The sequence below is a fragment of the Elgaria multicarinata genome, chromosome 2, assembly GCF_023053635.1.
Source record: "Elgaria multicarinata webbii isolate HBS135686 ecotype San Diego chromosome 2, rElgMul1.1.pri, whole genome shotgun sequence".
NCBI classification, from domain to species: Eukaryota; Metazoa; Chordata; class Lepidosauria; order Squamata; family Anguidae; genus Elgaria; species Elgaria multicarinata.
In genome coordinates this window covers 41,657,204-41,670,268 of record NC_086172.1, presented here as the reverse complement: position 1 = coordinate 41,670,268, position 13,065 = coordinate 41,657,204, and the positions used below count along the sequence as shown (strand labels likewise).

General features: G+C 43.4%; 1 protein-coding gene and 1 long non-coding RNA gene across 3 annotated transcripts in view; one reads left to right on the top strand and one right to left on the bottom strand.

Moving 5' to 3' along the window:
* Positions 1–5,547, bottom strand: part of SP3 (Sp3 transcription factor) — a 22,504-nt gene extending 16,957 nt beyond the window's left edge. Inside the window, exons 1-3 of one of the 2 annotated variants that reach the window (XM_063116376.1) lie at positions 5,170–5,547; positions 4,585–4,724; positions 4,228–4,329 (exon numbers count right to left, since the gene is read on the bottom strand). In XM_063116376.1, coding sequence (XP_062972446.1) covers positions 4,228–4,329; positions 4,585–4,724; positions 5,170–5,176 — 249 coding nt within the window. In that variant the 5' untranslated portion in view covers positions 5,177–5,547. Of the gene's footprint in view, positions 1–4,227; positions 4,330–4,584; positions 4,744–5,169 lie in introns of those variants that run through there. The other variant, XM_063116375.1, reaches the window with a different exon arrangement.
* LOC134392232 (uncharacterized) lies at positions 4,018–13,065 on the top strand. The gene is made up of 2 exons (XR_010025034.1): positions 4,018–4,291; positions 11,046–13,065. It is a non-coding gene; the product is annotated as an uncharacterized LOC134392232 (long non-coding RNA).

The window sequence follows — 13,065 nt, the reverse complement described above, 5'->3', positions numbered from 1 at the left end:
AGTGCTCAGTTTTAGGGATGACTGTCAGTCCCCAAAGTGAGCATTTTATTCCTATACAGTAGGTGGCAAGTTTCTGGAGAAGAAAAAAAAAAGTTGTCCTTTTTCAATCCCTCTGTTTTATAACCACTCCATGTAGTTCGGGGAAGAACATTTTTAAGCTCATGAGATGCATACCACCCAACACTTAATCCCTTTTACAAGATGTTCAGGATTCAAGTAAACCAGTTTCCCCCTCCCAATTTTCTTTTCTTTTTTTTATATAAAAGGAATGAACCCCTCAACATGGCTCCTGGGGGCAACTAAACATGCTCAGACCTTAGGCTGTTGGCTTGGGTTTTTTTCTCCATTTAGGACACAATCCTATGCATGTTTGGACAGAAAAAAAAATCCTACAACTCTCAGCATTCCCCAGTCAGCCATGTTGGCAGGGCAATGCTGGAAGCTGTAGGACATCTTCTGTCTAACCATGCATACAATTGTACCTTTACAAGTTAATACTTTTTCTAGTCAGGGAGTTCCCCAATATGCAGAAACCACTACCTTGGCTGTGGATACTTGTCACACAGAACCAGCAAGTTTGGTATTATAAAAAAAAAACCTATGATGATACCTGAGAAATATGAGAAGAAAACAGAGTGAAATTTTTTTCAACAATTCTTTGTATTGTGCAGAAATCTATGGAGTGTGTGCCAAATTTAGATTTCTAAATATCACAAACTATTTCACAGATATTTATATTGGCCAGATGAGTGTACTATTAAATATGTTCAAGATCAAATCAATTTATGTTCAAGATCAAATCAATTATCAAATATCAAATCAATTTATTCTCTTTTGCCAGTTTGGATACAATGGCGAAACCCTGGTTTGGCTATTAAGTCTGTTCCTCAGATATTCCAATTCTCTCCCCCACTTCATGGTTTGCAGCAAACTATCATTTTCCATTAAACCTAAACCAGGCAAACTATACTTTATGTGAATAAGTTGCTTCCAGACAGAATTGGAGACCTAGTTGAAACCAGAAGGCAAGCGAAGACATGGTAACCATTATTTGCCCAATTTGAAGATTACAACAAAGAATATGCCCTGTTTGGATATAATAGCGGCATCCAGAGGCAATGTGTAATCAAACCTGTGGCTGAGCAGTTTGCAAGACACTTCTGGTTAATAGGAACAACCTATGAATGCAGCATTTGTAGATTGTTGCAGGAAATCAGAAGAGGCTTACGTGCATCCCCGCAATCCTTGGGTTAATTAACCCATGAATTGCTACCAAATATGTCTGAACAGGATCTCTGTAATCGTGTATCAGGAAGGGATAAGAGCACATGAGGATAGGAGGAAGCACATGAATTCAAAGACTGTTCATAACGTGCAAATGGTTGTGGCATCTCAGCAAGGCCTTAGCGTAAAACATGCTCTAAATAGAAGGTGTAATTAAATAACACTATTAGATCAGAGCCAGGGAATACTAACATCATCTTTGTGGCAACTTCACTCAGCAAGATGGCTTTCTCATTTCTAGACACCTTCCTGATTAAAAATGTAAAATATAGGCCATAGTAGCATTCTAATTTAGTGATGAACATTGCAGAAGCCAGGAAAAGTCTGTTTGTTTGTTTTTAAATCAGGATAGCAAGATTCATTTAGGAATATATTTGTTGCAACTTAATCCTAATTGCATTATAAAGTTTGGAGAAAAAATGGGCACACATAATTTAAGAAGTGGGGGGGGGGGAATCCAGTTAGTTTTCCTAATGATATAAATACTAACTCCTGTTAGTTACATCTCAACATGCTGGGAGAAGAATTTGTTGTAAAAGGCTCTTATCTTTTCCCACTGACAGGAGAACTCATAGAATTTTGTTGCCATTTTGCGATCACTTTCAGGAGCACTAATTCCTTTCCTCATGGAACACTCCACTAAATACTATTTTAAAAATATCTACCCTAGAAGACTCCTTTTAAGAAGATACATGCCAATGCCTTTCCTTTCTAGTTCTCTTCATCTTCTGCCATTATTTCTATCTGATGGCGCTCAGAGGTCCAGAATTTCTAGTATTATGAAAACAATGACAGAATGCCATGTGTGAATCAAGTAGAATCTACACTAGTGCTTTAAAATGGTTAACAGTTTTGACAACTGATGGGGCCCATGACACAACCCATATATGTGTTTCATCTTGCTTGGTGTAGATCTGGCCTCAGTTACATTCTGGGTCAGCTGCAACCACACTGAGCTGGAGCCATGACCCATTAAGAGGCACAGCTAAACAACAGGCGTAGCAATACTACCGTTTAAAACCATCTACATCCCCTATTGCATAAATACTTGCAGAGAACCATTGAGATGTTTTTGTGGAAAATCCCCTTTCCATTTGTACTCTCTTCACTCTTTTTTGTTGCCTCTGTCTCACATACCTGTCTGCCTGCTCCCCAGTCCATCTTGAATACCTGACCTCCTTTTTTAATCTTACCCAATTTATAAGCCTACATTATAACAAAAATGCATTTAATGTTGTCCAAGTGTAATCTTACTTCATACTTTAATAAACATTGTAGAATGGAGAATTTAACCCATGTCAAAATCCTGCTTCAGGCTCTTTAAGAATCTGAGACCACGTTGCTGCATTATTTTTCCTTTGCATCATAGTTAAAAGGACAGATATGAGCAAATAAAAATTTGGCTCTATTCCAAGCTCTGATACTAACTCACTGAGGCTGTGGACATGTGATTAGTTTGAACTGCATCATAGCTTCCTGGTGTGCTATGGAGATAATAAATACTTTCTTACTACCATGTGACACTACAAACTTTAATCCACTGTCATGGTTTTTAACCTCCACTGAAGTTGATATGACTTATGAGTACTCAAGTGGGTACAGAAATGTATACTAAATTAAGTGAACAAATGCTAAACAGTGACTTAGTTGATATTGGAATGGTGTGGTCCTATGCATGCTTACTAAGAAGTCCTACTGAATTAACTGGGGTTTATGCACAAGCATACTTAGGATTGTGGCCAGTCTCATTGCAGCTAATGTGGTATCTCTCATTCCACACACATATATTCCATCTATTCCATTCTACCACAATTGTTCATCCAATATAAAACCAAACAAAATCCTGATAAAATTTAGAACATAACAAAAAAAAATGAAGATTTTAATTCAGTATCAAATGTACTATCTGCCCAATCAGCATTACAAACAGATTTCAAAATAAGAACGTGTGTCTATTTCCACTATCTTACATAGTTAAGAGCACAATCCTATGCATGTTTAGACAGAAAAAAGTCCTACAACTCCCAGCATTCACCAGCCTGCCATACTGGCTGGGGAAATGTGCATAGGATTGTGCCTTAAATCCTTTCAAGCAATCTGAACATTACCCTAAACGCTCCATCAATCCACTAATAAAACATCAGATGTATTACTTAAAAATTGATCTTTAATTCTTCACCACCCTTTAGAACTTGCTTATTAAATTGGTCAAACAATAAAATATCTGCACGGAATCTTTTTCATTACATTATGCCTCTATCACATTCCTCTAAAAACTACCGAGGAGGAATGTAAAGACATTTTCAGGGCAGAGCCCCTACAAAAGTGATAAAACATTCAAAACTTTCCCCCCCTTTTTTAATGATCCGCAGTGCACTGTGAACTGCACCCAGAAACCGCGTTCAAAACAGCTTGCTTCCGCTAGGGAGTATCGGCTGCTTTTTCAAACAGCCATTTTACCCTTAAAGTGCATCCTCTCTTTCAGCCCAGCTTTCATTTTGTGTTATTGTGGGGTTCCAGGGGTGACAGCTGACATTCAGGAGGAGGAGGGGAAAGGGGATTGTTCACGTTTCAGGGACGAAAAAACAAGATACCTCCCTGTTGTTGGGGGAGGGATGAGCGGGAGCGTGAAAGCTTCCCGCCTCTCTTCTCCCCCCCCCCCCGAGCCCCCGTTTGAAAGCAAAGGGAAGGCGCCGCTACAAGAGGCGAGGGGAAGTGCCAGCGCCGCCGCCGCCCCCCGGGAGCCCGGCTCCTCCTGGAGAGGCAGGGGAGCCTGGGGACCCCTCTTTGGCAGGTCGGCCTTGCGATCGTCCCTCCCCCGGGCGGGCGGGCAGTGCTATGCGGTGTCTCCCCGTCCCTCCCCCCGGGCGGGCGGGCGATCTGCGCTGTCTCTCCCTCTCTCCCCCCGGCAGGCCGTGCGAGCGCGGCGGGGCGGGCACTTACCGCTCCGGCAGATGGAGAAGCTTCGCCGTCGTCCTCCGGTGACGGCGGCCCGATCTTGCTGCAGGTAGCCGCCAACAACGCCAGCGGCGACGGCTGGGTGTCCTGCTCGACAGGCGGCCCGGGAAAGGAAGAGGAGGAGGAGGAGGGCGGTTAGTGCGGGGCGCTCGGCAGCCTTTTCGGTTTCCCTCCCTCGCCCCCTCCCTCAGGGCAGCGCGCAGGAGGCGGCGGCGCCACCGAGTCCCGCGTTTCTCAACGTGTCACCGGGGCTCGCGGCGCGGAGAATGGGGCGCGGGGGAGGAGGGGAGAGAGAGAGGTCCCGGGGAAGAGGCGCCAAGCGCTCTGCCGGCCCGCACTTACCTGGGGGGTGCCGGCCTCGTCAGAGGCGTCGGCCGAAGTAGCTGCTGAGGCGCCGTTTCCGTGCTGCAGATACTCGCCGTGGGTGCCGCTGTCCACGTCCAAGGCAGCCATTTCCTCTTGTTTCACGGGCTTCTCGGGAGCTGCGGGCATAACGGGAACGGGGGGGTGGGGGTGGCGGGGGGAGAAAGAGGGGAGGGGGGGTCGGGTGGCGGCGGTAGTAGTTGGGAGGGTGGTTGTTTGGGGGGAGGGGAGGAGAGTCACTGACGGGAGCGCTCGCCCCCTCCCTTCCCCATAACCCCAGCGCTCCCTCCCGCGCAGAGGAGCCCGCCCTGCTTTCCTTCCTCCCTCCCACCCGCCCGCGCAGCAGAGGAGCCCTCCTCCTCCTCCTCCTCTTTTCCTCCTCCCTCCGCGCTGTTGCCGCCGCCGCCGCCACTGCTGCCCCTGCCCCTCTTCTCCCTCCTCCCCCTGGCTCTGCTCCTCCTGCTGCTCAGCCAGTGCCGCTCGAGCCACACTCGTAGGCAGACATACACTCGCCCGCCGGACCCAGGAGGAGGAGGAGAAGCGGCGGCGGAGGCCCGTACGTACCGGTCATGGTGTGAGAACGAGCGACAAGGGGAGCTTCTGCCTACTTGGCAGGGAGAGGGAGGAAGGAAGGGAGGAAGGAAGGAAAGAAAGCGCTGGCTGGTTGGCGCTCGCTCGCTCGTTCGCGCGCAGGCCCCGCTCGCCGCCGCGGCCACTAGGGCTAGGCGGCCGCCGCCCGGGACATGCTTATGGAGCGCGGGCGGCGGCTGCTCCTGCTGCTGCTGCCGAGGAGGTGGTGGTGGTGGTGAAGGTGGCGGCGGCGGCCTTGAGCCCACTCCGGGGTTTTCCCCTATTTTGATTGACGGTGCGAGGAAGCCGAAAGGTGGGGCTTGCAGCAGGGAAGAGGGGGCCCGGCCGACACCGCCGCCGCCTTGCCCGCCAGCCCGGAACTCCCGCCTCCCCCTGGCGCTCCTGCCAGCTCATTGGCTGCGGCGCTCCGTGGCCCGGGCTCTCACTGGCTTGCCGGGCTTGTCGCTCACCCGCCGTAAGTCCCCCTCCCTTGCCGAGGTGGCTTCCTGTTTGCCAGGGTTTGTGTGAGAGACAATGAGCGAGGCCTGCTCGGATGTGTTCGGGCCGAGGGAGGAAAGCGAGGCCGAGGCCTTGACCGCCTACCGGGACGGCGTCGCTGGCCGAGGGAGGCAGAAGGTGCTCGGGCAGCCCACACACGTTCAGGGTTCAGGCCGCGTTTCCCCCCCCCCCCCCCACCGCCAGAGCTTTGTGAACACCGAGGGCCGGTCCTTGCCTGCCGTGCATTGCACGCACACGCACGCACACACACTCTCCCCACTCCTTTCAGTCGCCCGGCGGAAGAAGCCTGGAGCGCTTCTCTCTCGCCGCGGAGACGGGCCGTGTCAGCGCTCGATTTCCATGGAAGACCCAAGAGCTCTCAGCGGGGTTTTGAAATCTCCCTCGTTCCGGCTGTCACTCAGCCTCTGTGACAGCGGCTCACGGGAGGAGGAGGAGAAGTTGGAGGCTGCGCTTATTCACCCAAAACACCAAACCAAAACGCTAGAGTTAAAATGTCGGACGACACTTGGGCAAAGGAAGCATTGCTGATGTGTTTCTGGCTGAGGCCCCACGACGCCCTACCCAGGGTCTCTGCTTGCATATTTCTTTACTGTGCCACACTGATAGCTTTTAACCACCTGAAAATGTTTTTTTTTTTAAGACACGAATCCTTAGATTTCGCATGTTCAAAAATAATCTCTAGTAGGTTTCAAGAACTAGTCTCTTGGGGGGTTACAGATTTTCATATAGATACAGATTGCTTGATAAATGACAAGGGTAGTAGAGTGAAATGACATTATTTTGAGTATTGCAGATCTCTCTCCCTCCCTCCCTCTCTCTCTCTCTCTCTGGTCCTAAACCATATTTAGAAAAAATCGTTTTCAAAAACAAAAGGCTCAATTTCACACCTCTTGAAATTAAGTGGCAAAAGTGCCATTGATTTCAGTGGTTCTTAGTTTTTCCCTAAGGAAGTACACTTGCCTACCACTGAGATCAATGGAGAACTGTCCATTAATTCTAATGGATCAGGCCCTAATCCTCAAGCACTTGTGGAGTAAGGATCACTGTTATAAGTCCTTTGTCAAAATTACATATGTAGAGAACTAGAGATTTTCATATATGTGGTGGTGGGGTGTTCCACACAACAAAACATATTTGGGGTCTGTAGTTCTGAACTTGGAAGTGTTATTGGACTCTAAACATGTGGGTTGATATTGTACATGTTTACTAAGGATTAAGTCTCATGACTTTAATGGAACATAAAACCCAGTCCTAAGTATGTTTACTTTGTTTGGTGGGGATTATTCTCTAGTAAATTTGTTTAGGATTGCATGCTAGAATCTCTTATAAATGTGCATAACTTTGCAACAGTTATGTTTCCATTTGATGAGACTTCAACATACAATCTCCAGCATGTGACAGGAATAAGTTGGATTTTATATGCTGTGAAAACAGGAATTTTGCTTATTGGAAGTGGTAAGAGAACACTATTGCCAGGATTGGGTTGTTAGGTTCTATCTAAAGTGCAAGGGTGATAGGCCAACAAATATAAGATACTTCATTTTATTTCTGTGTCCATTTGTGGCTGGCCAAAAATGGTTTCTTGACGATGAAGTCCATTTATCAGTTCGTACTGACAAACTGCTATGTAGCTATAAAATTCTTAATGTAAGTCTAAAAATTTGCTGGTTTTCTTTGGGCTAATTTTTAGTGGCTAGGGCTAACACAGTGAAAGAAAGAAGTACTGGTTATACTTTCACCATGTGTGATATACACTTTATATATTTTCATTTTAAAACACTTATTTTTCTGCTTCAAGTGACATGAAAAATTCAGCTTTTATATAGTAACATAAGACAGAGGCTTAATATGCCAGTAGGAAAATTAATTATTGGTTCATTACATGTTTGGAGCATCTGGTATGAAAGTAGCATCTTTTGCTCTGATTTCACAATCTCAGTTCAGCATTGGAAGGGAACTTTGTGCACAGCTTCAAGTGCTGGATGCAATAACCACTCACAGAGCTTACACATTTTGTGTATGCTACTCCTTATCCATAAAAGTGATCTGTGCATGAAGACTGGTGCCATATTTAGATCACCCTCGCAGGATCGTGGTGGTTTATACAACAGCAGGAATCTCAACACCAATATTTGAAGAAAAATGTTTATTTCACAATAAAGTCAATCAAGTACAGGAGTGGGCCCAGATATTAAGAAACAGCTTCAATGTGTGCAGCTTAGAACTGGTTGAACAACAAAACAGTTTGCAATGGAAAAAGAAGACAGTCAAATTCTTGCAGTAGTGCAGAGTTAGGGTTTAGTTGCATCTGAAGCCAAATACCACTCATTGTGCTTTTCAAACTTCAGAAGAAGACTGAATAAGCCAACAACTGAAACCCAAGACAAGCAAGATGAATTATGCTATGTTAAAGAATAGGAAGCATCTAAATAATTGTATATTGAACAAGATATTTTCAACAAACCTAGAGTTATACCCTTGGTGAAACTGGCAGCTTTCATAGTATAAAAACTGAGAAACTTAATATCTGCAACTTTTTGAATTCCACAAAAAAATCACCGACAGTGGAGAAGATGAATTTGTAAATGAAGCTCAGATGATAAAGTCAAACTTGTTTTTATTTCATCTAACCTTGCCTTGCTCCAATTAGCCATTGAAAATCAACAATTAAAAAGGATCCTTTGATGTCTAAGTAGAAGCATTTCTAAACCTCCAAAAATTTGCTTTTACAGGTCACTATATATCTTTTCAAAGGGCCTGTTCAGACAACACATAATAGAAATGCCTATCCCATAGACTTGTGAAATAAAATGAAACTTCAAACACTGGTTGTATACTGGATAAAGATGTGATGACATGAATTAAGATAGTAGTCCAAGAGGTGTATATACGTATGCAAGGGTACCCTCACATCCGGTCCCCAATGTTATTTAATATCTATATGAAGCCATTGGGAGCAGTCATCAGGAGATTTGGGGCAAGGTGTCTCTGTAACATCTGAATCAGGAGAGGCTGTGCATGTTCTGAACGCCTGGATACAGTTATGGTTTGGATGAGGGCCAATAAACTGAAGCTGAATACTGATAAGACAGAGGCCTTGCGGGTTGGTGGTTCCCAGGTCTGGGAATTGAGGTGTTTGCCTGTTCTGGATGGGGTTGCACTTTCTCTAAATGAGCAGGTCTGTAGTTTGGGTGTGCTCCTGGACCCATCTTTGTCACTGGAGACCCAGGTGGCTTTGGTGGTCCGGAACACCCATTATCAACTTTGGTTGGTATGCTAGCTATGCCCGTTCCTGAACAGGGATAGCCTAGCCACAGTCATTCATACACTGGTAACCTCGCGATTAGACTACTGTAATGCGCTCTATGTGGGGCTACCCATGTATGTGGTTGGAAGCTGCAACTTGTGCAGAACACAGCAGCTATCGTGCTCACGGGGACAGCTAGCTCTGCCCACATAAAACCAGTGTTAAAACAACTGCACTGGCTGCCTGTTAGCTACTGAGGCATGTACAGTCATGCTATTACCTTACAAAGCCCTAAACAACTTGGGACCTTCCTTTATATACACCCAGGTGACACCTCCTTTGATCTTCAAAGGAGGCCCTGCTGGCCATTCTGAGATGAAGCAAATGTCATTGTGAAGAACGTAGACAGCAGCCCTTCTCCGTAGTGGCACCCACCCTCTGGAAAACTGTCCCTTGTGCAGTTCGGGAGGCGGAAAGTGTATCTTTTAAATGCCTCCTAAAAACATAGCTTTTAAAACAAGCCTTCCCTGGACCCTAACTCATTCTGGTTAAAGACTGATCTCTTCTGGCAGGCCTACCCAGTTGAATTTTAAGATGCCTTTTAATAATGTGCTGCTTTTAATAATATATTAGTTTTACATGTTTTAATCAATTATATGTATTTTATGGTGTTTGCATTTGTATTGTGCCCCACCTCGATCCAGAGGGAGAGGCGGGTAACAAATTTATTATTATTATTATTATTATTATTATTATTATTATTATTATTGTGTTTTTAAAGTTTTAAATTGGATTTTATGCTTTTAGTTGTAAATTGCTCAGAGAGCCTGGGCTGTTGGGCAGTATAAATATGTAATAAATAAATAATTTAGGAGGCAGCTGCAGCAAGGTGTATGTAAGAAAGAAAGAAAAAATAGGTGAGGAAATGCTAGTGCCTGGTGCTGACCATGGCAACACTGAGTGTAATTATCATAGTCCATCACCACTCATTGATGGGCTATTAAGAAGGAGCTGTGATATTCTTCATAATAAAAATATATGTTTTGTGCATGGAACCAGCAAGGAAATTTGGGTTGTGACAGAATTGGCCAGGTTTGCATGATTGCAGGGGGAAGCAATGCAGTATGGCTTGTTTCTCCTGCCCCCGCTCATGCCAGTGATGTAACATTTACCTAATTACCGATGCCATCTGAACCTGGTGTGAGGTGCACCAGGAGTGTCTTCTAACCCACCCCACAACTCATAGCTTGTGAGGAGTGGGTTAGAAGTCACTCCCACTGTGCAGATGTCACAGCAACCCACAATGCAGCATGGGTAATTAGGTAAATGCTAGTCACAACAGCAGCATGCACAGGGGAAACCCATACTGTGTTTCCCCCTGCAACCATATGAATTCAGCCTATTGCTATGTTTGCCAAGATCAAAGTGGTTTACTAATACACCTCCAGATGACATAATTTGGAAAGGTTTGGCAAATATTCTTCAAACATGTCCATTATGTTGTATTTGATTTGAAAGAAGCAGGAATAATACAGAATCCTCTAAAATACTACTCCAACCTTATGAATGTTGGCTGTGAATGTCTTAGGACAAAATTAGACTATATAAAGGAGATACTTCAGAAGTAACTTGTAGTCGTCTGTCAAATGTACATCCATGGGCTCTTTGATGATGCAAGTGTGGGAGTGGTCTCAATCTCTTTGTTTGACCTTGGAAAAACGTAATTTCGATGGTGTCACTCTCAAAAATGCAGTGTTTGAGTGCTGCATGCGAAAAACAAAATGGCCGCCATCGCAAATACTTTCCCCCATTTTTCTAAGTAACCATCCGTTTAATAAAAAAAAATTATACAGAAAATGTTTCTCCTTCAATCCTACACAAAAAAGGTCATTACGTATTTTTAGGACCTACCATTTTATCAAAAAGTTTACTTTTAAGGTTTCCGTATGATACTTCCTGAACATTTCTTCTGAAAAGATTAGTGGTTGAAATAACCCCCATAACTTGCTTTATTTTTGCTACACAATTTACAATTATATTTTGTTTGAAAAATTTCTAAACCAATAACCCAATTAACGTCTTAATTTTCTCTGTTGTTTCACAGTGATGCATGAATAGACTCCAAATGGAGCCTGTGTTTGATGCTAACTTGAAGAAGAAAAGGAAGGCAGACAATAAGCCATGCTGTTTCATTTGTAGTTCTCAATCATCTGAGGGATGTGTTTCATAGCCTTCAAATGACAGTTCTGAGAAAATTATTGAGTGCCTTATGAAGCAAGCAAAATACAGCGAAGAAAACAGTGACAGAATTATGAAAAAAATTGGCATTGACTTTAATGTTGAGACACTGAAACACAACAATGTGAAGTGGCATCGATCGTGTTACCAATCTGTTACCCACAAAATATTAATTGAAAGACTTCAGAAAAGGTACGGGTTTCCACAGTCAACGCCCTCTACAGAGTGCATTCAACCTCAGGGATATTCAATCTCTGCACAGAGTGCCGAGTATACTCGGTCACAAACTGTAGCTTATGAAAAGGACAAGTGCTTTTTTTGTGATCAGCCAGCCCCAAGGAAAGGAAAACTAAGGAAGGTTTCAACCGACAAAGCTGGTAGAAACTTATGTCAAGCTATAGAATTTAGAAATGATGATAAACTTAGAGTAAGGTTAAGTGAAGCAATAAATATGAAGGATGCACACGCAATTGATGTTATGTATCATCGAAAATGTTGGACCAAATATGTCACAAATGTTCTTCGATCTCAAGAGCATAGATTCAATGAGGAACATTCCAAGAAGGGAAGATGTGTTTCATCAATGGCAGCAGAAGTTGAATTCATCAATATTCTTGAAGAGAAACTGTCAGCGGAGCAAGTTTTGGGAATGGACGTCCTTGAAGAAACATATAAGTCTATTTGTTCTTCAAATAATGTGCATGAATCAGCTAATGTCACGTAAGCAATTAAAGATATTTATTGAGACAGAGCTATCAGATAAGGAAGTTGAATTTTCTCGACTCAGACAGCATAACAAACCAGAGTTTCAGTGAAGTGTACAAGGGAAAAACTGATAGCAGAGGCTGAAAGTTACGGTGATCAAAAGATGAGAGAACTGAATGTTTTATTTGAGTCTGCAGACATCAGAAATCTTGTATTGCAATCAAAGCTGTGGACATTTGATGGTTCTGTACCACACAATCGCACTGATATTATTCCAAATGAACTTAACAGCTTCTTTCAGTGGTGCATTTGGGGAAAAAGAGACATTTCATCAGAGAAGAAGGAAAAACATGAAGAAGTGGAAAGGCAAGCTTGTCACATCACAAATTCTGATGTCAAATTGTCTCTCTTGTAGGCAAGTAGAAAACAAGCAGTCTACTCAGTTTTCATGTTTGTTTCCACAAGAACACCAGTATGCAACAAATTAGGTAAGGGTTACGTTGAAGCAGCAATTTACTGGGGCAACAATGATGAACACTGCCAAGCGTTCGAATAACATTCTGTTTAGTGAAGCAGGCATGGTCAGACCAAACTAAACAAATCAGAAGAACTTAATGACCTATGTAAATTTATTGCATGGCTCTTGAATCCTGCTATTAAGGATGTTGGCAAATGCTGTGATGTTCCGCAGATCATAACATCGGCATCACTGATGCCTTCATTAATCACTAGTAAGCAAACATCTTTTCAGGCTCAAAATAAGCAATTTTTAAGAACTAGAAATCTCACTGGGTGTTTTATTTTGAGAGAAACATTAATTGATAATAGATATCTCTATTTAGAGGCTGAAAACAGCTTCCTGAAATTTCTGTTTAAAAGAAAATTAGTTATAATTACAACTTAGTGACTGCTACTTTGTATTTTTCAAATTACTCTCAAATTTTGATGAGAGTCATCTCAGTCTATTATACTCTCCACCTTTTTAAGGTATCAAAATAGCCATTAGAATCCTACTATTATGGCCATGCTACCTTTTTTTCTCAAAATTAGCACAAGCTGAAAGCTTTTTACTAACCTATTGTAGGTATTCAGTCTACTTTGTATTGATATAATTGCACATAAATATGTTCATGTGGTCTTGTTTTTTTACCAAAATTAATAAAATTTTATTTTCAGACTTA